Source organism: Drosophila simulans, chromosome 3R, assembly GCF_016746395.2.
Source record: "Drosophila simulans strain w501 chromosome 3R, Prin_Dsim_3.1, whole genome shotgun sequence".
NCBI classification, from domain to species: domain Eukaryota; kingdom Metazoa; phylum Arthropoda; class Insecta; order Diptera; family Drosophilidae; genus Drosophila; species Drosophila simulans.
The window spans coordinates 10,877,495-10,903,362 of record NC_052523.2 but is presented as its reverse complement, the minus strand read 5'-3'; the positions used below and the strand labels follow the sequence as shown (position 1 = coordinate 10,903,362).

General features: G+C 48.9%; 12 protein-coding genes across 14 annotated transcripts; 7 read left to right on the top strand and 5 right to left on the bottom strand.

The window, feature by feature from the left end:
• Positions 1-193: 193 nt before the first annotated feature.
• LOC6727986 lies at positions 194-3,172 on the bottom strand. 3 transcript variants are annotated; one of them, XM_039295069.2, is made up of 8 exons: positions 3,038-3,172; positions 2,800-2,935; positions 2,511-2,661; positions 2,256-2,443; positions 1,590-2,193; positions 1,172-1,532; positions 811-1,115; positions 194-748 (listed from the first exon to the last, which is right to left on the bottom strand). In XM_039295069.2, exons 2-8 carry the CDS (start codon positions 2,916-2,918, stop codon positions 434-436), a joined length of 2,043 nt encoding a protein of 680 aa, XP_039151003.1. In that variant the 5' UTR covers positions 2,919-2,935; positions 3,038-3,172; the 3' UTR covers positions 194-433. The 3 variants fall into 3 exon arrangements, with proteins under 3 accessions (XP_039151003.1, XP_016034574.1, XP_016034575.1); XM_016176664.3 differs by having other exon boundaries at positions 3,012-3,171; XM_016176665.3 differs by having other exon boundaries at positions 3,003-3,170.
• Positions 3,173-3,571: 399 nt separating this feature from the next.
• On the top strand, positions 3,572-5,290 carry LOC6727985 (serine protease easter). The gene is made up of 3 exons (XM_002103301.4): positions 3,572-3,872; positions 4,057-4,443; positions 4,508-5,290. The coding sequence occupies exons 1-3, from the start codon at positions 3,812-3,814 to the stop codon at positions 5,236-5,238; spliced, it is 1,179 nt and encodes a 392-aa protein (XP_002103337.2). The 5' UTR covers positions 3,572-3,811; the 3' UTR covers positions 5,239-5,290.
• Positions 5,291-5,602: 312 nt separating this feature from the next.
• LOC6727984 (39S ribosomal protein L9, mitochondrial) lies at positions 5,603-6,512 on the top strand. Its single transcript, XM_002103300.4, has 2 exons — positions 5,603-5,748; positions 5,806-6,512. Exons 1-2 carry the CDS (start codon positions 5,677-5,679, stop codon positions 6,478-6,480), a joined length of 747 nt encoding a protein of 248 aa, XP_002103336.1. The 5' UTR covers positions 5,603-5,676; the 3' UTR covers positions 6,481-6,512.
• Positions 6,513-6,515: 3 nt separating this feature from the next.
• On the bottom strand, positions 6,516-8,063 carry LOC6727983 (39 kDa FK506-binding nuclear protein). Its single transcript, XM_002103299.4, has 3 exons — positions 7,906-8,063; positions 7,509-7,721; positions 6,516-7,441 (listed from the first exon to the last, which is right to left on the bottom strand). Exons 1-3 carry the CDS (start codon positions 7,919-7,921, stop codon positions 6,624-6,626), a joined length of 1,047 nt encoding a protein of 348 aa, XP_002103335.1. The 5' UTR covers positions 7,922-8,063; the 3' UTR covers positions 6,516-6,623.
• An 81-nt stretch (positions 8,064-8,144) lies between these two features.
• On the top strand, positions 8,145-13,078 carry LOC6727982 (cytoplasmic FMR1-interacting protein). The gene is made up of 9 exons (XM_002103298.4): positions 8,145-8,487; positions 8,556-10,387; positions 10,443-10,735; positions 10,796-10,908; positions 10,967-11,166; positions 11,228-11,763; positions 11,823-11,917; positions 11,970-12,356; positions 12,415-13,078. The coding sequence occupies exons 1-9, from the start codon at positions 8,281-8,283 to the stop codon at positions 12,625-12,627; spliced, it is 3,876 nt and encodes a 1,291-aa protein (XP_002103334.2). The 5' UTR covers positions 8,145-8,280; the 3' UTR covers positions 12,628-13,078.
• A 226-nt stretch (positions 13,079-13,304) lies between these two features.
• On the bottom strand, positions 13,305-18,096 carry LOC6727980 (N-acetyl-D-glucosamine kinase). The gene is made up of 5 exons (XM_016176662.3): positions 17,798-18,096; positions 17,119-17,223; positions 14,533-14,743; positions 14,214-14,439; positions 13,305-14,014 (listed from the first exon to the last, which is right to left on the bottom strand). The coding sequence occupies exons 2-5, from the start codon at positions 17,142-17,144 to the stop codon at positions 13,431-13,433; spliced, it is 1,047 nt and encodes a 348-aa protein (XP_016034572.1). The 5' UTR covers positions 17,145-17,223; positions 17,798-18,096; the 3' UTR covers positions 13,305-13,430.
• On the top strand, positions 15,492-16,974 carry LOC6727981 (serine--tRNA ligase, chloroplastic/mitochondrial). The gene has a single exon (XM_002103297.4). The coding sequence runs from the start codon at positions 15,662-15,664 to the stop codon at positions 16,913-16,915; it is 1,254 nt and encodes a 417-aa protein (XP_002103333.1). The 5' UTR covers positions 15,492-15,661; the 3' UTR covers positions 16,916-16,974.
• A 414-nt stretch (positions 18,097-18,510) lies between the features above and the next one.
• LOC6727979 (surfeit locus protein 4 homolog) lies at positions 18,511-20,892 on the bottom strand. Its single transcript, XM_016176660.3, has 4 exons — positions 20,761-20,892; positions 19,744-20,007; positions 19,268-19,678; positions 18,511-19,206 (listed from the first exon to the last, which is right to left on the bottom strand). Exons 1-4 carry the CDS (start codon positions 20,809-20,811, stop codon positions 19,120-19,122), a joined length of 813 nt encoding a protein of 270 aa, XP_016034570.1. The 5' UTR covers positions 20,812-20,892; the 3' UTR covers positions 18,511-19,119.
• Positions 20,893-21,149: 257 nt separating this feature from the next.
• On the top strand, positions 21,150-22,855 carry LOC6727978 (NF-kappa-B-repressing factor). Its single transcript, XM_002103294.4, has 5 exons — positions 21,150-21,525; positions 21,636-21,994; positions 22,051-22,247; positions 22,304-22,465; positions 22,530-22,855. The coding sequence occupies exons 1-5, from the start codon at positions 21,150-21,152 to the stop codon at positions 22,750-22,752; spliced, it is 1,317 nt and encodes a 438-aa protein (XP_002103330.1). The 3' UTR covers positions 22,753-22,855.
• An 87-nt stretch (positions 22,856-22,942) lies between these two features.
• LOC6727977 (PR domain zinc finger protein 5) lies at positions 22,943-24,358 on the top strand. The gene is made up of 2 exons (XM_016175368.3): positions 22,943-23,291; positions 23,351-24,358. Exons 1-2 carry the CDS (start codon positions 22,962-22,964, stop codon positions 24,350-24,352), a joined length of 1,332 nt encoding a protein of 443 aa, XP_016034569.2. The 5' UTR covers positions 22,943-22,961; the 3' UTR covers positions 24,353-24,358.
• A 193-nt stretch (positions 24,359-24,551) lies between these two features.
• On the top strand, positions 24,552-25,242 carry LOC120284203. The gene has a single exon (XM_039294835.2). The coding sequence runs from the start codon at positions 24,552-24,554 to the stop codon at positions 25,185-25,187; it is 636 nt and encodes a 211-aa protein (XP_039150769.1). The 3' UTR covers positions 25,188-25,242.
• On the bottom strand, positions 25,188-25,866 carry LOC6727976 (trafficking protein particle complex subunit 6b). The gene is made up of 2 exons (XM_002103292.4): positions 25,699-25,866; positions 25,188-25,632 (listed from the first exon to the last, which is right to left on the bottom strand). The coding sequence occupies exons 1-2, from the start codon at positions 25,765-25,767 to the stop codon at positions 25,243-25,245; spliced, it is 459 nt and encodes a 152-aa protein (XP_002103328.1). The 5' UTR covers positions 25,768-25,866; the 3' UTR covers positions 25,188-25,242.
• Between the last annotated feature and the right edge of the window lie 2 nt (positions 25,867-25,868).

The following is a 25,868-nucleotide window of genomic DNA, read 5'->3' as shown; positions in this document are numbered from 1 at the left end:
GAAATATATGAGGATATATATGGAATGACACAAATGCTCTATTTAATTGGTAATCGTAAGTATAAGAAAAGATATTTTGCACTGTATGCATACATAAATGGCATAGTCATACGTTTAACTATAACTTGAATTTCCCGAGTTGGCATACATAACTTCGGACTACCCAGTTAACCATATCTAATTAAGACCACTATTTTTTTGCCATACAAAAATGTCATATTTTTATTAACTCATTACTATCGTTGATTAAAGGAACGTATATTACAAACTGAGGCAGATCTTTTAACTTAAGGAGACAGTGACATTATTCTTTGGAAAAAACCACTTAACATCTAGGAAGGAGTAAGCTAAAATCTACAATCAGTGCAGAAATCTATTCGAGATGATTGCTTAGCATTTTCTATGTTTTGGACTAGAACTTTTTGTGCACAAATCAATCGCGACAGTAGCAGTACTTCCGCAGCTCCGGATCGCGGTCGTATATGCACCGGGCCTGATTTCCGTACTTATTGACGCGCGAGATGTCCGTGAGTTTCGTTGTGGCACTGAACGTTTGCAGACTGTATGCCACGCTCGCCTCAAACAGCCCCTCACCGGGCACCGTTACCACCTGGAGCTGGTACATCTCATCGCGGACCAGCGTCTGACCCGTCATGTCCGCCAGGAAGCCGTCGCGGTCGCTGTTTGTCTTGAATTGCAGCAGCTCCTTGTGCGGCTGCAGACGCAGGGCCCAATTCACACGGTGAATCTGTTGGGAAGTATGATCTTTATCTTATCTGGAAATGTTATCATAAAATTGATGATTCGAACCTCCAGAGGGGCACAGTGTTGCCGTTGCTCGACTGTGGCCAAGTTGATGGCATTGACAATACTTTGGGCAGCCTTGAGAATGATGCCCGTATACCGGGAGTCGTTCAGCTGCAATGGCAGCCAATTGAGGCAGGCACACCAGTGAGGCTCTATGTAGGCATCCGCACAGGATCGATTGCTCGGAATCGGATCCAACAGCGACATGGCACGTCCACGGGCTAACTCCGAAATGCGAATCCCAGGCGGACTGGTTTCAGTTTTCGGATCGTTGATTTCTCCCAATTGATCCACTGCGGTTTGCAGTTCTGTGGAAAATCTAGCATTAGTAACTTGTAGAGGTCTAACACTCTGTCGTACATACGTATTATATGTTTCAGCGTGGCATGAATGTCGAATGGCGTGGTCAGGTGATGCTCGTTGGCCAGGAAGTTGTTGTACTCCTGCGGAAAGCGCTTCTTAAACGATTCGGGAAACACGAAACTGAAAAACGGCAGACGCTCTTCCTGTTTTCCTTGCAGAGTGGCTCGCACCTCGGCAAATCGATTGCCATGATCGGCCATCATGATGAGAATGGTGTCGTCTAGCAGCGATCGTTCCTTGAGCGCCACCAGCCAGTCATGGACATCATCATCCGCTGCTCCCACTAAGTTGATGGAGTCGTGCGACAAGCCGCCATGGAAGCTGAAGGCGAAGCGCGGTGTATCGCGATACTTAAGCATAAACTGCATGAAAATTATACAATAAGTTAGTTTCCAAGCACATTTCGAAAGAGATCTTACGTTTTTTGTGTACTCCAGCATGGTGATGTGATCAGGCTGGTGGCCAATGCAGTTGGGCTGGCTCTCGGCGGCCATGTGCTCCGCCTGGACATAGTAGGTACGCAGGTAGTGGTCCACCGGCTGGGCCTCAAACCCTGTCATGCGATACGTGAATGTGCCCACATTGGGCAGATCCTCGTTAAAGGAGGTCATATAGCCAAGGCGGGCAAAGTCCTGCCAAATCATAGGATATGAATCCACGCTGCCTGCCCCGGACAGCCGCTTCCTCGTCTCCGGCAGCTCCAGTTCCGTGAAACCCGTCAGTAGGGGCACCAGAGCCTGCGGCGTGCCATCGCCCACAATGTTATAGCCTTTGAGAACGGTGGCGCCCAGCTGTTGGGTGAGATACTCGTAGGTCCTGGGCAGCTTGCGAATGAAGGCATTGCGGCTCAGCGAATCGAAGCCAAACATGAGGACATTGTAGAAGGGAGCTGTGGCCCCATCCTGCATTTGCTGCTGGGCCTGCGCAACCGCCTCGGGCGGTAGGACGGCCAAGTTCGGGGAGAAATTGGAAGCCGGTGGACGGGGCACTGTATCCCGTATTCCGTGGGCCATGCCAAACCAACTAAGTACATGAATACCACTCTTTAAAGTATAGGCATAACTATGAAATAAGATAATGGTCACCTCTCGCCGCTGGAGGACCGACAGACCACCTTGACAAAGTCGCTGGCCTGCAGCACATAGGGCTCCTTCATGCGCAGTGACTGCCCAAAGCGGACCTTGTAGTCCGACTTGCGAATAATGTCCGTGTAGGAGCAGATCACATCCTCGTGGCTGGACGCAATCTCTGGTCGCACAAAGCAAATGGATTTCTGTGGGGGGAAACGAGGTTTACGGTAAGCAAACAGCTCTTGTAGAAGGGGCCCAACCCCAACCAACCTCACACATGACCCAGTCCATGCCCTCGCCGCAGTTTATTCGCTCCACCGGCTTGTAGAACTTCATGATGTCCGGATTGTCTAGCGGCAGATAGGGATGCCGGCACTCGCCACGATTCACCGCCGATCTTATGGAGTGCTCGATGATTTCGCTTTAATTAAATAAAATATTGATTTAGTTGCAAAAGATAAATACGCTTTATCACAAATATGCTTATATGTATATGTATGCGCAAACATCATGCAATCAATATCGCAAGCCGCTGCGCCGCACAACTAGTCATACTTACATTTTAAGGTTCTTATCCAGATCCCGCTCCACGTTCCACACGTACCAGGTGACCAGCAGGACCACCACACAGCAACATGCTGCAATCTTGGGCACAGTTCCCCGCCGCACGAAGCGCATTTTGAATAAATTATGAGCTGCAAATATGGATAATGAATCAGACACATGCATCATGCACTTGCATCGCATTATTGCTGCACATACAGCACTCACTGTTCTTTCAAGCTCAGCGAACGTACTGATTACACCACTGCCGAGCTCCAAAGTTGCCGCCTATTGGTGTTTTACTAAATATCCATGCTCATTTTTTAAATTTTACATTTAACTTATCACCAGCTGTGACGTACCGCTATATGCGAGTTGCCAAACCGTGGCAAACAACATTGCGAATTCGGTCATACTGCGTTGTTTGGCAACGCGACCGCTGTAATTTAAACTGCGACTTTAAAGTCGCTATAACTTTCAGTTTGCTGTAGAACCAACTATATTGTTAGCATATCCGTAATGATTGTGCTATTTGCTATCAAAACACAATGTGAAACAATCAAACTCAGGCGGGGAATAAATAATGGTATATAGTCCCTTAAATTGGCCAAGTACTTTACTCTTAGCATGTGAGTGTGGACAAAGTAAATTCTATTACCAACAAACTTAATTAAGCCAACTGAAAATTACTAATAATAATGATTGGAAGGGAGATAAAGATCTGCTCCCACGATTCTCTCCATATCTGATTTGGAGACTCGCCAAAAAGCTTGCGACAAAGCTTGCAGGCCGAGAACCGCGTCCGTCCGCAGATTCAGTTGTGCGCCAAGCTTAGCTTCGGCCTCTTCGCTTCACTCCGATCCGTGGGAACTCCGCTGTGGCACCTGATATCGTCCATATTATCGCGCCGTTTATTTTGATAACTGCTTCTGCGGTCGGTCTGTAATATTGTTGTAGGCAAAACATTATCCGGAAACCACTGACGACGTCTTGAGAAAGGACTAACGAGGTCCGATTGCGCAACGAAAATGCTGAAGCCATCGATTATCTGCCTCTTTTTGGGCATTTTGGCGAAATCAGCGGCGGGCCGTAAGTAAATAGAAGACTGCCAAGATGCTCATCTGCTGGACATGACTAGCTTAACGTATTTGTTTTTTTGCCGCGGGCCTTCACAAGTCGCTGGAAACCTGTTTCCGTACTTCCATAGCTAATGACCTAATTTATGTATTCACAATATTGGTAAGCTCTCTGAACCTAAAGTCTGGATTTACAGAGTTCTACTTCCCCAACGAGGCGGCCCAGGTGCCCAACTATGGGCGCTGCATAACGCCAAATCGGGAGCGGGCGCTGTGCATCCATCTGGAGGACTGCAAGTACCTATACGGCCTGCTGACCACCACCCCGCTACGGGACACAGACCGGCTTTACCTGAGTCGCAGCCAGTGCGGCTATACGAACGGCAAGGTGCTCATCTGCTGTCCGGACCGCTACAGGGAGAGCTCATCGGAGGCGCCGCCGCCGCCCAAGCCCAATGTAACCAGCAACAGCCTTCTGCCGCTACCAGGACAATGCGGCAACATCCTGTCCAATCGCATCTACGGCGGAATGAAGACCAAGATCGACGAGTTCCCCTGGATGGCTCTTATTGAATACACCAAAAGTAAGTAGAGGGGCATCGTCTTCAGTCTGAACGCACTTATCCACTGGTTAATCCCTAAATGCAGGCCAGGGTAAGAAGGGTCACCATTGCGGGGGCTCCTTGATCAGCACGAGATATGTGATCACAGCCTCGCATTGCGTCAATGGAAAGGCGCTGCCCACCGACTGGCGGTTGTCCGGTGTTCGTTTGGGCGAATGGGATACCAACACTAATCCCGATTGCGAGGTGGATGTGCGCGGCATGAAGGACTGCGCGCCACCGCATCTGGACGTGCCTGTGGAGCGCACTATACCCCATCCAGACTATATACCGGCCTCAAAGAACCAGGTCAACGACATAGCCCTGCTGCGTCTGGCCCAGCAGGTGGAGTACACCGACTTTGTGCGTCCCATTTGCCTGCCCCTGGACGTCAATCTGCGGTCGGCCACCTTCGACGGCATCACCATGGACGTGGCCGGCTGGGGCAAAACGGAGCAGCTGTCGGCCAGCAACCTCAAGCTAAAGGCAGCCGTGGAGGGATTCCGTATGGATGAGTGCAAGAACGTCTACAGCAGCCAGGACATTCTCCTCGAGGACACACAGATGTGTGCCGGCGGCAAGGAAGGCGTCGACTCCTGTCGCGGTGACTCCGGGGGACCGCTCATCGGCTTGGACACCAACAAGGTGAACACCTACTACTTCCTGGCCGGCGTCGTGTCCTTTGGACCGACTCCGTGCGGTCTGGCCGGATGGCCAGGAGTTTACACGCTGGTGGGCAAGTACGTTGATTGGATACAAAACACCATTGAGTCCTGATTGTAAAATGTCCTATTGTAAATAAATTCGACTAACGGCTTCCGTTTAAAAACTGCTTTAAAGCGTGTGCGCATACTGCTTGTTGATGGGCGCGTTCATGTCATGTGGCATAGTCAAGCTTTTATTTTGTAATGGAACTATTAAATTAAATTTGACATTCATAATACTTTCTAACGTACATTTTGTAATTCAATTAAAAGGTATATTGCTCAAGTTATTTTGATTTATTATAATATAGTTTATAAAAAAAAAAAATAATGTTGCAATAAAATAACTAAATTTATTAATTTAGCCTATGAAATTGAAAAGCATAAAATTAAAAAATATATATTAAAATCAAAGTCACTGAAAAATGTACAGCTGATACAAATCATATGTATCTGGCAACACTGCTAACTGGCTGAGTAGTCTGGCAACGCAGACGTATTGGTGGTAAAAATGTTGAAGAACATCTACGTAACGCCGTTAAATTTACTTAAATCGGCCACCAGCCTGCAGCAGCAAGTGCGGGTAAGTTCTCTCCTGGATTAAGGAAGCGATCCCCATTCATCACCATATCGCTTCCAGACCACGTTCGTGCTGAAGCGCAAATATGACCCGCCGCTGCACAAAACCAACGAGAAACCCCGGCAGATGAGGGCTAAGAACTTCATCTACGAGCTCGTGGAGGACACGTTGGTCAAGAAGCGGCCCAACATCGAGGTGGTGCTGAAGACCTTCGTCGAGGGCGTTGGCGACAAGGGCGACGTGGTGTCAATGAAGCCGAACTTTGTCTACAATAAGCTCCTGCTGCCGGGTTTGGCCGCGTACAATACGCCGGAGAATGTGGCCAAGTACGCCAAGACAGAGGCTGAAAAATCGGCTGTTAAACACAGCTCCGCCTACGCCCAGCGCACGGTCAACATGCTGGAGTCCATTGTGCTGGCGGTGGTCATGAACAAGGATGAGCCATGGGTTCTTGAGCCCTGGCACATCAAGGCCTCGCTGCGCAAGACTGGGTTTCATTGTCGCGAGGAGTGCATCACCCTGCCCAAGGAGCGCATCGAGGGACCCGACCTAAAGAAGGAGAACAAGGACTTCTACTGCACCGTGACCATAAACAAGCTGGAACAGGCGCGACTCAAGTGCCGTCTGCACCACTGGAGCACAGATCCCAGCGAGCGGCTGCCTTACGTACTCGAGCACTGGAAACTCCAGTCTGAGCCCCTGCTGGATGTAGGTTCACCCGAAAAAAACACATAGACCATACCAAAATAAATGCGATTGTTACAAAACTGTTGATTTATGAACAGCGGGAAAACAGAGTTTATTTAACATTTTTATCAAGTTGTACGACGCGGATACTTACTTAGGATTACGAGTCTATATGATGTTAATATGGTGCACTAATGCACAGCTTTCAGTTCCACTTCGAAGACGAGAGTGGAGTTGGGGCCGATCTTCGGTGGAGCTCCCCGTGCGCCGTACGCCATGTGCGGGGGGCAGGTAATGACTCGCTTGCCGCCCACCTTCATGCCGGCGACTCCCACGTCCCAGCCCTTGATGACCTCGCCGCCACCGAGGCCGAAGATAAATGGTTTTCCCTTCAGCAGGCTGTCGAAGGTCTTGTTGTTCGACTGCAGGCGGCCGATGTAGTAAACGGATACGCGTTTGCCCTGCTTGGCTTCTTCGCCTTTGCCGACGACCTGATCCACAATCTTCACGCCTCCGGTGATTGTACGCGGCTCCTTAGAAGCTCGTTGCTGCTTGGCTGGCTCCTTGGCCTTGGGTTGCTCCTTCTTGGCCTCTGGCTTCTCCTTCTTCTTTTGCTGCTGCTTGGCCTCCTCCTTCTTGGCCACACCGTTCTGCTCCTTGGCAGATTTCTTGCCGCTGGCGCCAGGAGAGAGCTTGGCAACCTTGGCCTTTGGCTGTTCCTCTTCAGCTTCGGAGTCGTCGCTGTCCTCTTCATCCTCCTCGCCACTCTCCTCGTTATCCTCATCGTCGTCATCTTCCTCCTCACCATTTTCGAGGAAGGATTCGTATTCCCCGATTATCTGGCTATCTTCATCAGTTTCCTCCTCTTCCTCGCCGCTCTCATCCTCATCATCTTCAGACTTTTGGCTATTCTTGACCTTCATCAACTTCTCGATCGTCAATTCGTCGTCATCATCATCTTCGGAATCAATGTCGTGCAAGTAGCCCAACAGAGAAACGCTGGCGTCGCCTGTGAAACGAATGAAAGCGTCAGAAACGGATAAACGCGCGAACATAGTGGACATAAAGAATCATACCGGCGGTGTAGAACATAATGCGATCGCCCTTGCTAAAGTTCAGGTCGAGCGACACCTGAGGAATGGCCTTGGTCACGGTGGCCACGATGTACTCCTGCTTCTCGGCAGCGAGGTACAACTTCGCCTCCTGGCCCTTGTCGAGTGCCACGCCCGAGATGTGGAACGACTTGATGATCGTCTGCGAGTATTTGCGCTCAGGCTTCATGTTCAGACCTGGAAGGGGACACAGTTGGTCAAAAACATGGTTTACTTTACCTCGGCGTGCAAATGGCGCCGCTCCACGCTGCCGGCAAATCGAGCGGCAAGCACGTGGTGGCAATAGAAGCGCGGTCGGAGCAGCCAACAGCTCGCGAGCACAGCCAGCCCGGAGGGGGCATGTGAGATCAGTTCGACTTACCCCAAAACATCGACATCTTGCAGAATTGAAGGATACTCTCAACGAAAAATGCAATTTAAAATAGGAGAATATGATTTCGCTTAAACGAAACGAAATGACAGACGCTAGTGATGTGATGTGCGCCGTATTTATCGATTATCGAGCTATAAGAGCAAGAAAGAAATTAGTGGTGCGCAGCCATATAAGCATAAGCACATCGTAGACTCCAACCGTGAGCAGAAATGTGCTAAATATGGCCACGTGTCCACGCACCCAGGCGAATGGTCAAAGTCGTGTTGTATTTGTGGCGAAAAAAATTTGTGTCGATTGGATTGGGGCCCCGCCTTGTTAGAATTTAACCATTTCGCGCTGCTGGAGCATGATAAGCAGCCCAGCATGACGGAGAAGATTACGCTAGCCGACGCGCTGTCCAACGTGGAGGTGTTGGACGAGCTATCCCTGCCGGACGAGCAGCCCTGCATCGAGGCGCAGCCCTGCTCGATTATCTACAAGGCAAACTTCGATACGAATTTCGAGGATCGCAATGGATTTGTGACGGGTATCGCCAAGTACATCGAGGAGGCCACCACCCATGCCAACTTGGTGAGTTAGCGCATCCGGCTTATCGGTAGCATTACTCACAGCCCTGAACCCCTTCTCTCCGCCCGCAGAATGTGCTCCTGGACGAGGGGCAGAAGCACGCTGTAATGCTCTACACCTGGCGCTGCTGCTCGCGCGCCATTCCGCAGCCCAAGTCCAATGAGCAGCCGAATCGCGTAGAGATCTACGAGAAGACGGTCGAGGTGCTGGCCCCGGAGGTGAACAAGCTGCTCAACTTCATGTACTTTCAACGCAAGGCCATTGAGGCCTTCTCCGGCGAGGTGAAGCGCTTGTGCCACGCCGAGAAGCGCAAGGACTTCGTGTCCGAGGCGTACTTGCTGACGCTGGGCAAGTTCATCAACATGTTCGCCGTGCTGGACGAGCTGAAGAACATGAAGTCCAGCGTGAAGAACGATTACTCCACGTACAGGCGAGCTGCGCAGTTCCTCAAAGTGATGTCGGACTCGCACACCTTGCAGGAGTCGCAGAATCTGTCCATGTTCCTGGCCACGCAGAACAAGATTCGCGACACGGTCAAGGACACGCTGGAGAAGATCGTGGGCTACGAGGATCTGCTCTCTGATGTGGTCAACATTTGCGTACATATGTTCGAGACAAAGATGTACTTGACCCCTGAGGAGAAGCACATGCTGGTGAAGGTTATGGGCTTTGGCCTGTTCCTCATGGACAGCGATGCGTGCAATATCAACAAACTCGATCAAAAGAAGAAGATACGGCTGGATCGCATCGATCGCATCTTTAAGAACCTGGAAGTGGTGCCCCTCTTCGGCGACATGCAGATTGCTCCCTTTAACTACATAAAGCGCAGCAAGCACTTCGATTCCAGCAAGTGGCCGCTGTCCAGCTCAAATGCCATCAGTCCACAGGCGGATCTAATGGTGCACCTGCCGCAGATACGCGAGGATCACGTGAAGTACATTTCCGAGCTGGCGCGATACACAAACGAGGTGACCACCACCGTCAAGGAGAATCCCTCTGATGCCGAGAATCGGATTACGGCCGACCTGGCTCTGCGCGGCCTGCAATTGCTGTCCGAGTGGACCAGTGTGGTCACCGAGCTGTACTCCTGGAAGCTGTTGCATCCGACTGATCATCACCAGAACAAGGAGTGCCCCGTTGAGGCTGAGGAGTACGAGCGGGCCACCCGCTACAATTACACCTCGGAAGAGAAGTTCGCGCTCATCGAGGTCATCGCCATGATAAAGGGACTGCAAGTGCTGATGGCGCGCATTGAAACCGTGTTGTGCGAGGCTATCCGGCGTAACATCTACTCCGAGCTGCAGGACTTCGTGCAGCTTTCGCTTCGTGAACCGCTGCGCAAGGCCGTAAAGAACAAGAAAGATCTTATCCGGAGCATCATCATGTCGGTGCGAGAGACATCAGCGGACTGGCAGAAGGGTTATGAGCCCACCGACGATCCAGTGGCCAAGGGCAAGAAGGATCCCGACGGCGGCTTCCGCATCCAGGTGCCTCGCCTCAATGTGGGACCCTCCTCCACGCAGCTATACATGGTACGCACCATGCTGGAGTCTCTGATCGCCGACAAAAGCGGCGGCAAGCGCACTTTGCGCAAGGACATCGACGGAAACTGCTTGCTGCAGATCGACACGTTCCACAAGACATCGTTCTACTGGAGCTACTTGCTCAACTTCAGCGACACGCTTCAGAAGTGCTGCGATCTCTCGCAGCTGTGGTATCGCGAGTTCTACTTGGAGATGACCATGGGTCGTAAGGTTAACAAGTGCTTGGTGCGGCATCAGCACAACGAGGAGTGCAAGGATCTGATCACCATGGAGAAGCGCATTCAGTTTCCGATTGAAATGTCCATGCCCTGGATCCTAACCGATCACATTCTGCAAACGAAGGAGCCCTCAATGATGGAGTAAGTAAATGGCCAAAAGGCGAAATGATCCGAACTAACTATGTGCCTCTCACAGATTTGTCTTGTATCCCCTGGACTTGTACAACGACTCGGCGTACTACGCACTCACTGTCTTCCGAAAGCAGTTCCTGTACGACGAAGTGGAGGCCGAAGTCAATCTGTGCTTCGATCAGTTTGTCTACAAGCTCAGCGAGCAGATCTTCGCCCATTACAAGCAATTGGCGGGCAGCATCTTCTTGGACAAGCGATTCCGTTTGGAGTGCGAGGTACTCGGTTTCAACTTCCAGTCGTATCCCCGCAATAATCGTTATGAGACCTTGTTAAAACAACGACACGTCCAACTTTTGGGTAAGCAAAACACCCATTGCCTCATGATCTTTTGGTTAATGGTTTCTCCTTTCGTTTAAGGCCGTTCTATTGACTTGAACAAACTGATCACACAACGCATAAACGCCAACATGCACAAGAGCATTGAGTTGGCCATCAGTCGTTTCGAGGGCAACGATATAACCGGCATTGTGGTAAGTGGAACCCTAGGGGTGCCCAGAATAAGTCTCCATCTGACACGTTTAATTGTAGGAACTCGAAGGCCTGCTGGAGGCGAATCGAATTTGCCACAAGTTGCTAAGCAAGTACTTGGCCCTGGATAACTTTGACGGCATGGTTAAGGAGGCTAACCACAATGTACTGGCGCCTTACGGCAGAATAACACTGCACGTCTTTGTGGAATTGAACTACGACTTTCTGGTCAATTACTGCTATAATGCAGCCACGAATCGGTGGGTGTGCTTCCAATTTTATATTCTTTAAAATACTTAATAATACTATTATCTCTTGCAGTTTCATTCGAACCAAAGTGAATCTTTCGTCGTCACAGGCTATTCAGCGTGAGAAGCCGCCACAAATGTCCCATTACTATCTGTGGGGTTCCAAGCAGTTGAATGCTGCCTATTCCACACAGTATGGCCAGTACACTGGCTTTGTGGGCTCACCGCATTTCCATGCCATGTGCCGCCTGCTGGGCTATCAGGGCATAGCAGTCGTCATGGACATTATACTAAAGGACATTGTTAAGCCGCTGATCCAGGGCTCGCTGCTGCAGTTCACCAAGACGCTGATGATTGCCATGCCCAAGTCGTGCAAACTACCCCGTTGCGAATATGGTTCGCCTGGAGTGCTCAGCTACTATCAGGCCCATCTTACGGACATCGTGCAATATCCGGACGCGAAGACAGAGCTGTTCCAGTCTTTCCGGGAGTTTGGCAACAGCATCATCTTTTGCCTGCTGATCGAACAGGCGCTCTCGCAGGAGGAGGTGTGCGATCTACTGCACGCCGCCCTCTTCCAGAACATCTTTCCCAGACCTTTTTGCAAAGGTATGTACAGGTGTATACTTTCATGGAGTAGTTCTTACTTACATCTATACCCCTTTCAGAGAATGAAAAACCGGAGGCTAAGCAAAAGCGTCTTGAAGCCCAGTTTGCCAATCTGCAGATAGTTTCAAACGTGGAAAAGATTGGCACTGCAAAGGTGAGTCAAGTTAACTTAATTAATTCACTTTTTTAACCATCTTTACCAACAGCAAGCCATGATAGCACGAGAGGGAGATTTGTTGACTCGTGAGCGTCTTTGCTGTGGCCTCAGCATTTTTGAAGTTATTCTCAACCGCGTGAAGAGCTATTTGGATGACCCTGTGTGGTGTGGTCCTCCACCGGCCAACGGGATTATCCACGTGGACGAGTGCTCGGAGTTCCATCGCCTTTGGTCGGCTCTGCAGTTCGTTTATTGCATTCCAGTAAGGGGAACGGAGTACACCATCGAGGAGCTCTTCGGCGAAGGTCTGAACTGGGCTGGCTGCGTCATGATCGTACTGCTGGGCCAGCAGCGGCGCTTCGAGGCTCTGGACTTTTGCTACCACATTCTGCGGGTACAGCGCGTCGATGGCAAGGATGAGGATGTCAAGGGCATTGTAAGTTCTAACATAACTACCAAAGTGCCCAAAGTACAATTCGAATATTCCCTAACAGCAATTGAAGCGAATGGTGGATCGGATTCGTCGGTTCCAAGTATTAAACTCACAAATCTTCTCCATTCTCAACAAGTATCTAAAGGGCGGCGATGGCGAGGGCTCAAATGTGGAGCACGTGCGGTGTTTTCCACCGCCCCAGCATCCCTCGGTCATATCGTCCTCGTCGCACTACCAGGATCCCCAGAAGCTGCGGCAGAGCATAAACAATTGAAGTCGCCTGGAAAGGGATGCATTTAAGCTAATCGCATACAAATAGGTTATACTTAATCGCAGCTGAATTAGTCCCCCGGAAAACAGCGACGTAGAAGCCGAAAAGCCAAGTTTTCTTGGCGGTATTGGTTCTATTTGAATTCGATTTTATTGAAAATCTCTTTTGGTATGTCGCATTCAATCTTACAGTACGTTAAATGTTTTATCCAAGCAATTATATATATATATGTAGATGTAATTTTGATTCACTTGCTCCGGCATTCGATTCAGCTACTCGTACATTATCCCAAATACTCTATTCTAAGCTCCCTAAGATATTATGTTTTTGGCCTATGTATTCCTTCGCTACAAACAGATACATTTATGTTCTGCTTCCCGATTCGAGAATCAAATTAGCCAAAGAATTGATGACAGCACGGCGAAAATAAAAACAAATTGGCTTTAAACACAATCAAAGTATTACAAAAAAGATGCCGCACATGTATGCCCACATACATGAAAAGAAAGCCACGACAGCCAACATTGAGACACATACAATTAATACAATGAACATTATCGAATAAAATTTTCATACGTATTTCTAACAAACCCAACAAAAAAATGACACACGCTTTAAAAAACGTTTAGAAAGTATATGTAGGTGAGTTTGAAGCAAGTTTGAAAGGGAAACTTCGTTACTTTCGTCAAAGGATAAAATTATTTATTTCTTGATAAGCTATAATACTACCTATCCGTACTGGAATTTGATTGCGAATTTGGCAATTGGGAAGTGTATTGCGGAATGGATTGTCTAACACAATTTATCTAGCAGTTACAGCCGTTTGTGGCTTTGGCTTTCTTTCGAGGATCAGTGTACGTGTACAGCACTGTAACGTTGTCGGCATAGTTTCTCGGAAGATCGAAGTCCGCACTATCCGCACCCAGGTAGCAGGCTCCGTAGGCACTGCTCTTGGTGATGCGCACCAGCTTGAGGTCGAAGTCGATGCTTGTCTTGGCGAGTTCACTGATGAAGGCCTCTTGCAGCAGATTCCAGCTGGACCACACGGATCCAACGCACACTACGCTTAGGTCCCCGGACTTCACCAGATCCTGGTGCACATTGGGCAGCAGGGCAAGGATCATTCTGGCCAGATGGACGCCGGCCTCGCGGAACAAACTGCGCGCCAGTTCGTCACCATTTTCTGCGTTCTGCGACAGCTTTTTGCACAGATTGGCGAAGAAAGGCTTGTCGAACTTGGCGTAACAGTGGGGCAGCATATCCAGGCGCGTCTCCAAACTAAAGTGCTCCTTGATCAGACTCCAAGTCTTCTCCACGGGAGCCGCTGACTGCTCAAAGTTGTCCATGTGGTCGAACACCACCTTGACTGCGCGATACGAGATGTACCAGGCTGTGGAATAGAAGGGTTAGGGGTCAGTGATTGGTGATTGCGAAATAAACCACAACAAAAGCGGCAATGAGTCAATGGCAATCAACGCTATCAGGCAATCCTAATCGGAGATGCAGCCGTTAATCTCGACATTGGGCCAGGCATTAGTAGACCATTAGTTGTTGATAAGGCCACCCGATGAGGAGCATTCCCCACTTACCGCTTCCCTCGTCACCGAGGAAGTTGCCCCAGCCGCCGCAATTGGACGTGGAGCCGTCAGGGTTTCGCAGCAGGCAATTGGATCCGGTTCCAGAAATAAGAACCATTCCTCCGATGGACGAGGCGGTGTACATGCTGCCCATGGTGTCGCTGGACACGGCATAGCTCTGGGCGAGGTCCGGAAACGTGGTGCGCAGCTCCTGCTCCAGCTCGCGATTGGTGGCCTCCTGTTAGGATAGATATAGTTATATGTGTTTAAGACTTATTTAAAATATTTGATTCTTGAAAGTAGTTAATGAGTTGTAACCACTGACACTGACCTGCTCGCAGCCGCTGAGGCTTAATCCCAGACTTGTGAGGGGCGTCTCCTTGGGAATGCCCGCCTCCTCCTTCGCCCGCTCCACCATGTCAGCGATCCGGCGCGCGCATTCCGGAATGCCAATGCCCCAGTGATTGGTGCCCAGGCCGCTGGTGGCGCCCACGGATTGACCGCTCTCATCGCAGATGACCAGTCTGGAGTGGGTGGCTCCGCTGCAGGAGACAAAGAAAATGCTTTCTATTTCCGGGCTCTCTTCATTGTTATACAATAGGTGTAGGGGCCGTGACCGCGGACAATACCGCTATTGAATCAAATTAAATTAACCGATCTGGTGGCGGCTAATTGAAGTTAAAGAACCACGCAATTGACAAATTCATTTAGGGAAAACGTGCCACACGGACAAATTCTATTCGACAACCCATAGATCCCAATAAAACCGAGTCCATAAGTACACAGAAAAAAAAACTGATCGGCTTGGAACCAATAGAAATATAGATAAACATTTTTTTGGCGAAGATTGTTACCTTATCTTACGCAGAACTCAAGATTAAAACCTTTACACAACGTGATATGATGTTTAAATTTGTTTCTCTGCTTTCAACAATCCAAAGAAATAAATTTGGAGAAGCATAAAGACAGTTACGTTCCCATAAAAGAAGCTCATGTAGGGGCTTGAAATTACCGTTATACTGCACAGAGACAGACTTGACGTGACGTGACGAAAATGCACTGCTTAATACGCTCAATTGAGGCAATTATTTGATAGTCCATGCAAAATGAGCACAACAAAAGACGTTTGTTATCGCCGCTTAACTATTTTTAACTCTCTTTCAATTTACTTTGGTCATAAAAATACCTCTGTGGCTCCAATTCAGAATAAGGCTCTAAAGTTTCGCTACGTATGTACTTAACAGCCTGCGTTACGTTATCAGCCGAAATGTTGAAAAAGTTCGATAAGTAATCGAAAGTTAACAGAATGTTAGCGGCTTTTACAATTTGTTATGTGCGTTTGTGCTGAATATAATTATCAAATTGTGCGCAAAAACATTTAATGTTTTCGCTAAAAAGTGAATGAAATTGCTCCTCAACCCGCGACCGCTGGCGTGCCACAAAGAAGCTCGTTAATTAGAATGAAATTGATGACGAATTCTCGACTTTGGCGGCCTCTGCTGCTGCTGCGCCGCCAAAGGTCGCATGACGCAAAGGCGGCGGAGGCTCCAATACCCAGACCGGTTCCAACCAGTGCCCAGCTGGACGAACTGGAGCGGAATGTGGTTGTGCGCAACCACAAGAACAACGTGCCACTGATTCGCTCTCTCATCCAGGAGTTGGATGCGGGAGACCAGCACAAATTGAGGCAGCTGCAGGCGGAACTGGAACAGCTGCCCAATGCAACGCATCCGCGTCTGCGTGAATACGGCGAGGAGCCGCGGGAACTGGCGCAGTATGTTCACCGGCAGTTGCCTCCACAGTCCAGCCTCAAGGAGTTCTCGGAATTGGCCCGTGCTCTTAACCTCTACCGCATGGATCACTTGGGGAACTACACGGGGCACAAAAGCTACTACCTGACTGGCCAGCTGGCAACTTTGGAGCAGGCCATCATACAATATGCACTTCAGGCGGTCACCGACCACGGTTTTAAGCTGATCTCCGTGCCGGACATACTGCCCAAGGAGGTGATCGAATCTTGTGGCATGCGCACCGAGGGTGAACGCACACAGGTCTACAAACTGGACACCGGCGAGTGCCTATCGGGCACTTCGGAAATGGCTCTGGCTGGATTCTTTGCGAATAAATTACTGTCGGAGGACCAACTGCCACTGAAAGTGACAGCCGTGAGTCGGTGCTATCGGGCTGAAACATCGGGTCTGCAGGAGGAGAAAGGCATTTATCGTGTACACCAGTTCAACAAGGTGGAAATGTTTGCCATCTGCACCGAGGAGCAGTCGGAGGCCGAACTTGAAGAGTTTAAGAACATTGAGGTAGATTTGTTCCGGCGGCTGGGCCTCAACTTTCGGTTGCTGGACATGCCACCTTGCGAGCTGGGCGCTCCGGCGTACCAGAAGTACGACATCGAAGCCTGGATGCCAGGCCGCCAGATGTGGGGCGAGATCTCAAGTTGCAGCAATTGCACGGATTATCAGGCAAGGCGGCTGGGCATCAGATACCGGCGCTCCGCTGACGGACAGATCCTCCATGCCCACACCATCAACGGAACTGCGACGGCTATTCCGCGTCTGCTGATTGCCTTGCTGGAATCTTATCAGCGGGAAGATGGCATCGAGATACCTGCCGTTCTGCGACCATTCATGGACAACCAGGAGCTGATCACGCGGAACAAACGGATACCGGAGACGAAGCTGGTCAAATTCATCAAGGCCTAGGCTAAACACATTCTGTACCTTTGACTGTTATCATTAAATCGTTGGGCTTATCAACGAAAGCTGGGGAATATTTTGAAGCACTTTTCGCAGCTGATATCTGGCAGATCAGGGTATAACACCCTGCGCTTAATCACGTCCATTAATCATCGCGTTTGGCTATTGAATTACAAATCGATTGGTGACCTTTCTATGTATGTACATACCCTTCGACTCCGCCAAAATATTTCATTGCGAGTTAGCAAGCTGGGCCGAAACGAATCCCAACTGGAATGTGGTTCAAAAGGCTGTTGATGTGGAGAAGGCGGTTCCTGCAAGAAACAAAAAACGGGTGCCATTTAGCAATAAACAATTGCACGATTAATTTTAACACTGCAGCGGGTTGTTAGCACTCGGATCAACCTTATCGCGTTTCATTAGCCCCAAAACATTTGTCAACCGGCCAGGTAAGAATATACCGCTGACACAGGTGAAATCAGCACACCAGTAAAGAATCTGCACCTAGAACCAAAACAGACAACACAGCAAGAGGTGCATGCGTTCAAAGAATGCAATTTTGGTGCAGCCGGGGCTTATTTATAGTGTCGCATATATAATAAGAAAGTCGGAATTTCTGCGTAGCACTTCCGTTCTCAGGAGGCTTGCCTGTACCGCCGCTCGTGGCAGCAAAAGTGAGAGCGCCAAGCGTGCGTGTTCCAAACTAGTTTATAATGCATCCCGCTCACTTTTGCTTACGTTAACACATATCTGGCAATTCACCCATAATATTATGGGAGCAGAGGTTGCAGATTTGATTTACTATACCACGCCCACTCATCGAAACACTCATTAGATTTTGATTAGAAGCGGCATATAGCTATAATATTTACGATGACCAACTCTTACCCGGCGGAGCTCAATCCGTCCACGTTCCGAACGCTTTGAACAACAAATGCGCTGTGTTTGGCCATATACTCACTTCGGGCTCAGCGACTCTTTGATATTTTTATACCCGGTAATTGCACAATACACGGGTATATTGTACACGCAACTGTGTTTGTCGCCAGCTGCAGAAAACACTTCCGCCCCTATAAGTTACTTGTGTGCATTGTGTATTGCAATTGATTTGAACTGATTGCAACAATATTTGGAAATTAATCAAATGTACTCATCTCTATTTATTTTCAGAGTTTATTTCAAGTTTTTCAAAAATCAGAGGCCGTTGACATTTCACTGCCTTGTTGGAGAGGTCAGGGCTTTTCAATATGTTGTTTTATATTTACTTAATTCACCAACAATAAAATTCAACCCGGTGCCTAATCACTTTTTAATCATTATATATTGTGTTTAGATAGTATATATACATTTAATACATATTCATAAATATAATCGTACTACTTGTCGAAGGTTTATTTTCTTATTTTTGCAATAAACAGACATCACCTTTGGTAATGCAGGATTCACTAGCAGTTAACTTAGTACGGGGTACCCACTAGTCGAAGAATGGGCATTTCCCTCTTTGTTGACGTTGCGAGTCAGCTGTGCCTTAGTGCTGGTTAACAAACTAAACAATTTACCATTTATCGGCCAATTGGCGCCAAGTTTAAAATGCACAAGTGTCGGTTTTCATCTTTATGTTTATTAAAACGTTACAATTTAATTCTATTACACTTTTGCTTATAAACGAAAGAAACAAATCATTGTCAATTGGTACATCATATTTTATACATCGTTTTCATATTTCAAACTTCTAGCAATCAACAAAAGGCAAACACCAAGGTTACAACTTATTTTTAAGAGCGTACAAATCATATAAAAAATCGGCAAAAAACATGGATATTGACAAGCATAGATACAAAAATCAGTTATGTCTCTCATTTGGGGATGGCTCGAAAGTGACCAAAATTTTTTTCTTGCCTGTTCTTTATGTACAAAAATAAAATGTCCTAAATGTTTAAAATGTCGAAGTTTGTCGTTGAATGTGCGCGAATGGATTTGGGGTTGGGTTGGGGCGATCCCTATGAGTGAGCCAGTGGAGGGGTATTGCGGAAGTCCCTTTATTGAAAATTGTCAAGTTCTTATACGTGCCGGTGTTGTGCTGCTGATGCTGCTCCTGTTGTTGTCCCATTTTATGGTAATTCCTAACTAACATTTCTCGGAAAGAGTAAAACACGGTAAAAGTCAAATGTTGAAAGTGTTTCGTGCAAGGAGCGACCGTTGCCTGGCCTCTACCACTTCTTCTTGTGCTCGTCCATGGAAACGCCGCCAGGGCCCAAGGACACGATCATGAGGAGGCCACCGATCACCGAGAGAGTCTGCGAAGGGAATGCGAAAAATTAAGAAAAATTCATGCGAAAGATATTGTCAACAGCTAACCTGGAAAAAGTCGTATTTCAAGAAATCCCTGAGTGGCTTGTAGGACGGAATGGTCCACCAGGCATTGTGGTACAGGTTCAGGACCGTAAGCAGAGCCACCAGAATCAGGGCGGACAGCTTCGTCTTGTATCCCAGCACGACCAGCACCATCAGAATGGAGCCGATGATGTCCTGGATAACTTGCCATACGCTCAGCTCAAAGCGGATCAAAGTGATAAACATGAAGGCCAGCAGGATGCGGCCCGCCAGCTGCATGAAGTTCTTGGGCTTGTTCTCGCCCATCGATGGCACGCCGGCGAACAGGCTGCGCCCCTCTATCCTGGCTTCCGCCAGGACGAGCAGTAGGGCTCCGATCAGTGCAAAGTTTCGCAGTAAGAACTGGAAGTCCCACAGAATGGAGTATGCCACGGTCTGCAAACAGAGGATCGGGTTAACGTCAAGGCTTCTGCTTCTGGCGGATATGTATGCAGACTCACCTGCAACACCACAATGAAGAAGAGCAGTCCCACCGCTATGTCGACCTTAAATCTGGCCATCACCATGCCGCAGCCGCCCAGTTGGCCCAGCAGGTTGACGAGCACAAAGACGGTGGCCAGGAACTTGCCGCAGCCCCAGCTCATGTCCATGTACTCCCGCTGCTCGTTCCATTGGAAGTACATGCGCAGGCCGTCCTCGAAGAACGTGGCGATGAGGCACAAACGGGCCACCGTGGGCAGCACATTTTTGCCGCGCTTGATGACCTGCAAAAATGAGCGTTCGATTGGTTCTGGCTGAGTTGAGAGCAATTGGGATGGGTGCTGATATGGTGATAAGGGGGCTACTGACAAGGTGATAAGGGATTTAAATATACAATGCCGTTGAGCGTGGCTTGCGCGTAGTCGCTAGAAATCGCCCGCTGGCTGTGACGTGTCTCTAAACGCTAGTATCTCTCGATTGCTATCTGCCAGCTAACGGGTTTTGGCCCGGCTGTCCATGTAACTTCATACATGTATATATGTAAATCGCGAGCAAGTTCACCTGGCTTTCTAGCCCGACTATTACGGAACTCGACCTGGCCGCTGGCGTCCAGCTGCCCGCTATTTCTTTTTCAACACTTTCACTTGCGGAGACAGCTCTCTCGCACACACACAGACACATACGCAGCAGCACACAGGTAGAAAATAAGCAGCGAGAGAGAGAGTTTTCCCTGCGGCAGACGCAACAACTGGCAATTGCGGTACTGGAGTACAATGCAAACCCATCATCTGGGTTGCACCCAATTCTTATTGGAAGCCAATGCCCAGCACGTAGCCCCCATTTCAGCGGATCGTGATTATATGCAGCCAAGACCCTCGAACTTTGCCGCGTTTGGGTGACGTTGGCAGTTTTCCCAGTCTGCAGCTGCCAGGGCTTTCCCGCAAATCGCGTTTGGGGGACATCGGGAAGACGCTCTCTGCGATGGATATGGAGTCCTGGTGGACTTCTTTTAGGCAGTGGAACCTAATATATCTTACCTGTTCCGCCACATCCTCCGTTTTCGCTATGTACTCGTTGGGTATGCTCATGTTGGCTGCTTTGGGCTGATCCGATCTCTCACTTTGGGGCAATCGTCTGTGGAGACACTTTGGCAATTCGTTTCTGACTTCCTGGGCGTCGCGTCGCTCTCCAAATTATTGTTAAGTTACCAAAAAATCATGAATTAAAAGGCAGGAACTTAAAAACACACACGCACGACAGAGTAGAGCCGTGATGGGGCCTATCGTTATCGCTACGTTATCGATAGCCAATGGAACACATGGCCAATCGGTAATTGATAATTCGCTGTGAATGGGAAAACAGCAATCAAAAAACAAGCGTGCCATTTTATTTGACAAGTAGAACGCTATTTACTCTTCTTGTCAAGATGTCTGTCCAACAATCCAAGCCAAAGCAGAAGAAAGTCAAAGCAAAAAAGGATGATGCCGGCTACGCATCCGGGGAATTTTCCTTGGACTGGGATGTAGACAGCTACAAGACGGAGTACGAAAGTGATGAGCACTGGGATCTGCGACGCAGCTTCATGCTGGCCCACAAAGATCGTTTTGAGGAGGACCGGCTGGTGTGCCTGGCCCAAACGTTCGTCAACATGGAGTTCATGGGCTGCAAGTATCCGAGCGCGACGATGCTTTTGGTGGCCGAGTTGTCCAAGGAAATCGCAGCGGAATTCCGTCAGAAACGGGAACAGCGCCTCAAGCGCACCTTTGTCTCGGCGTCGGATGCGGCGGAGCAGCGCGCCAAAGGTAGACGACTGAACAATTAGTGGGCCAATAGGCGGGAGAAGATTCTTTTTATCACTAGTAACTATACGAGCCAGAGAGACCACAGCCTAATGCCTAATTCCAACTACTAGGGCGCCGGGCTCCACCCCTTTCCTCGGCGGGCTCCCCAGAGGATAGCTCGAACATAAATCGCCAGTGTTTTGGCGGCGGAGATCCAATCGATCTCTATCAAGACCTGCGTTTCGGTCGGCTCATTGTGTACTTGGCTGGGGGACGGTGCAGCCTGCAAAACTCCTGCCAAATTGCGAATGTCAAGTACGAAGAGCGTGACAGCCGAGAACAGCCATTAAGCGATAATACAAAATGCGCCGAAATATTAGTAAATGATGAGGTAATAGCGACAGGACAGGGGGAGAGCCTTAAGGCGGCCAAGAAAGCTGCCTATAAGCAGGCGCATTTGACGATCCAGTCCTATTGCTATAGTATTAAGGTATGAAAGTCCTGCAATAATATATGCCCTATTTAACCCGGTACTACGCTACACAGCTGAATGCCACGCGCGACACCATTAAGGTGGAAAAAAACAAGGACGGCGTCAACATCAAAGTCACCAATGAGTCCGCCGACAGTCAGGGCGATCCCAAGTTGGACCCCAGCAACAAGGGATATCACATGATGCGTCTGATGGGCTGGACAGGCGGTGGCTTAGGGCGACTGAAGCAGGGACGTGAAGAGCCCGTATGGTAGGAGTTCGACTTTTTACCGTATCGAAAGAAACTAATCTCGTTCATATTTTCAGTTATCTGCTAAAGAACAATCGTAATGGTCTTGGATTGATAAATCCAAAGGGAAATTTCGCTGATTACCGCAAGCTTATAGAAAACTATGTGAGATCGGACGACATACGTGACATGCAGTTTGAGCCCACGTTTTCGAAGGAAGAAAGAACCACGCTTCACCAGTAAGCACCTTCATCCCACATCGTAGTAAATAATTGCTTATAGTGTCGGCATTTTACTTTGCAGAATCGCCCGAAGATTTGGCTTGCGTTCGGCTAGCTATGGGAGTGGAGAGAGCCGGCGGCTTTTGATCACCAAGAAGATCGACTATGGCACAATACTGACAGAGGTCCTGCTTCGGCGCAACCCCAAGTTTTGTGATCGTTACTTTGTGCACGTGCCCATGCAGAAGGCGCACCTGTTTCCTGGTCATGTGGCCGACCTGGAGATGGATGATGTATGCGAATAGGCAGGACGAACAAAACCTCAGCTCATAGTACTCTTATAAAAAGATCTTCTTTATTCTTAGTTTTAATATAAAGGATGTAAAATACATGAAAAGTATTTCTGACCGTGTACTTTGTTTACGCTTCGCGCTGAATGGCTGCGACAAAGAAGAAGCATAGCTGCAATTGCAGTCTCCTGTACGTGCGATTTCAATGCATTTAGTATATAGCAATGAATAAATGTCCTCGCTGCAACTGCGATGCTACAGGACAGAATCGCCTCGTCACTGACAGCTGTGGACACACCAAGTGTCGTCTCTGCCTGGTGGCGGATGTATCGGATTGCCTGGAATGTCGAGTTGCAATCCAGGAGAGTGTCGAGATCCAGCAGACACAGGAAACGATAGCAAGGACGTCGACTGATAAGCGAATAAGTGTCACAGATAACGGCTACCACTGTACCGTCTGCAACAAGGATTTTCGCAGTCGGACCCAGCAGTATTACCACCTCACCTGCGGCAACGATCTTCTCAAGAAGTTCAACTGCAAGGAGTGCGGACGCGTGAGTTACAGCGTGTACTTATGCTGTGTGTAGTTTTCATGACTGAGATTTCCTTGCAGAGGTTTGCTACCAGTTCGCATTTAAAGTACCATCTCATGAGCCACGAGAAACAATCGAAACACTCGTGCAGCGTCTGCCATAAAAGTTTCAAGCAACCAATTGTTCTACAGCGCCACATGCTTACCCACAACCAGGAGAAGCATTTGTGCCCGATCTGCCAGAAGGTTTTCCGCCGCAAGAGCTCTCTTGCAAGCCACCTGGCGATCCACAGCGATCTCGGCCTGCAATTTAAATGCGAGCTCTGCTCTAAGCATTTTCAGAACAAGGCCAATTTGAATCAGCATCTGCGGAAACATGACAAAAACATTATTCGGCACAGGTGCAAAGTGTGCCAGAAGTCCTTTCTGCGACAAACCACGCTTCGGCTGCACATGAAGCGCCACTCAAATCGCGAACGACAGTCCTGTTCTCTGTGCGGCAAAAGCTACAATGATCCGGATGCTCTGAGCCGGCATTTAAGACAACACAAGACTGCAGAACGCTACCGCTGTATCCAATGTGACATCACTGTCAACCGAAAGGACAACATGCTGCGACATCTGCGATCCATGCACCCTGGTTGTGCGTTTGACAGTACTGTGGAAATGGTTACACCAAGGTCCAGTGCTCAGGAGGCCACGACGGCGGAAGAAAGACCATCTGAGACTGTAAGATACAACAGCGTGATCCAGAGTGTGGGCAACGTTGAGCCAGTAATGTTGCTGCAAACTACGCCACTGCCATCTCAACTCCCCGAACTGCAGCTGGATCAAGGAAAAGCTGCCTCAGAGCATCTGCCTCTGCCAGATGTAATGCCAGAGGAGAATGTCCAGCTTTATCGCAAGATCATCTTGGATCTGGACAACGAGGAATACTCTAGCGAACCTAGCCCCGATGCACAAGAACCCGCCATGCAACATCACCAGCCGCGTGCCCCGGGACAAGGTAGCTCCAAATTTAGCGAGATGCACTGGCGCAAGAATTTCAAATATTGGTACCAAAAAGAAGAAAACACAAAGTGACGATATGATCTCTAATGAGTTGGCCCTTTTTCAAAAGGGTCCTCTAATTTATTAGAGATAAGTCAGGTGCTGTGAACCGAAGCGAACCGCAGCAATCTTGTTGGCCGCTAGCCATATTTCCGCGTGCCGACGTCACTGCCAAGTTCACCGGCCATCGGAAGCAGCAAGACCGCTTAATTTGCAACTAACAGTATTCAATATGATGGACGAGCGATCGGAACTCGAGACACTGCGTGAGATTTATTACCTAACTGATGATGGGTCGTGCAACTGGCGCAAGTTGCTTGCCCTAGGCGACTGTCTGGACCAACAGCTCAAGCGCAAGCTGCTCTGGATGTGGCCGACATCGGTGGACTTGGACTACTTTAATCAGCTACTAGCCATGCACGACATCCAGCGAGTTTTGAGCATAGGCTGCGGCAGTGGGCTTTTGGAATGGCTTATGACAGTGTCTGGAGGTCGGAAAGTGCCCATGTTTGGCTTGGAGGTCGATCGCAACTGGTGGCAGAGCAAGTACTCGGTTCGAAGTTTCATACCGCTAAACTATTTAGAGGATGCCAGCCAACTGAATACGGATTTATTGGCCAAATGCTGCAGTGACGTCCATCCTTGTGCCTTGCTCTTCTGCTACTTTAACAATCGAGGAGCTTTTCTGGACTATCTGAAAGTGTTTCAAGGAAAGTGGCTTATATTGATTGGGCCACTGCCCGCCCTGGGAATCCACACAGATCCCAATCCCGCCCAGCCTCAACTGCCCATCGACCAGTGGATCCTGCGAGAACGCCTTAACTGGACTGACCACAACATTGTGGCATTCTACGAAAAGATAGCCTAGTCTAGTCTGTAGTATCTCTATAATTGTAGTAATAAACCATTGCCTTACATCCTAATTAGTTCCTGTTCACTTCTATGTGAAACTTGCAGGCGGGTATGCTTTGCACTTCGGCCGTCACGGTGCTGTTGATGCCTAGATTGCTGAGAGCTCCTCGCACCAGCCCGCACGTGAAGGCCACGAACTTGGGCGCGTGCTCCAGCTGCTTGGTGCCCGGCGAGATGCGAGTCAGAAATCGGAAAGCCTTGTCCTGCACAACGTACATTCCGTGGTTGTTCGTCCTCAGGTTGTCCACTTGCTTCTTGTATATAAGCATCCAGAAGTCGGTGCAAATAAACTTCATCGTCTCCAACTCGTCCTTAAATCGCGAAACCTCACGGGTGAGCCGCTCAATAAGGCGGTAGCCGGTGGTGAATCCTATATACTCCAAAGTGGCCAGATCGTGCTCCTAATAGGCGGAACCAAATCAAAATCGGTTGTATGACTGATTTTTTCGCGTCTCACGGGTTCCTACCTTATTGCTATCCAGACAATAATTTACTATCTCTGCATGGAGGCAATCGAAAAGGATTTCTTCAGACATTTTCGAGGACTTAATTTTTCTTTGTGAGTTCAACAAATTTTTCCTCAGATTTGTTTTGATCTAGATTTAAACAGCTGTTGCAAGCGTTAACGGGCGAATGT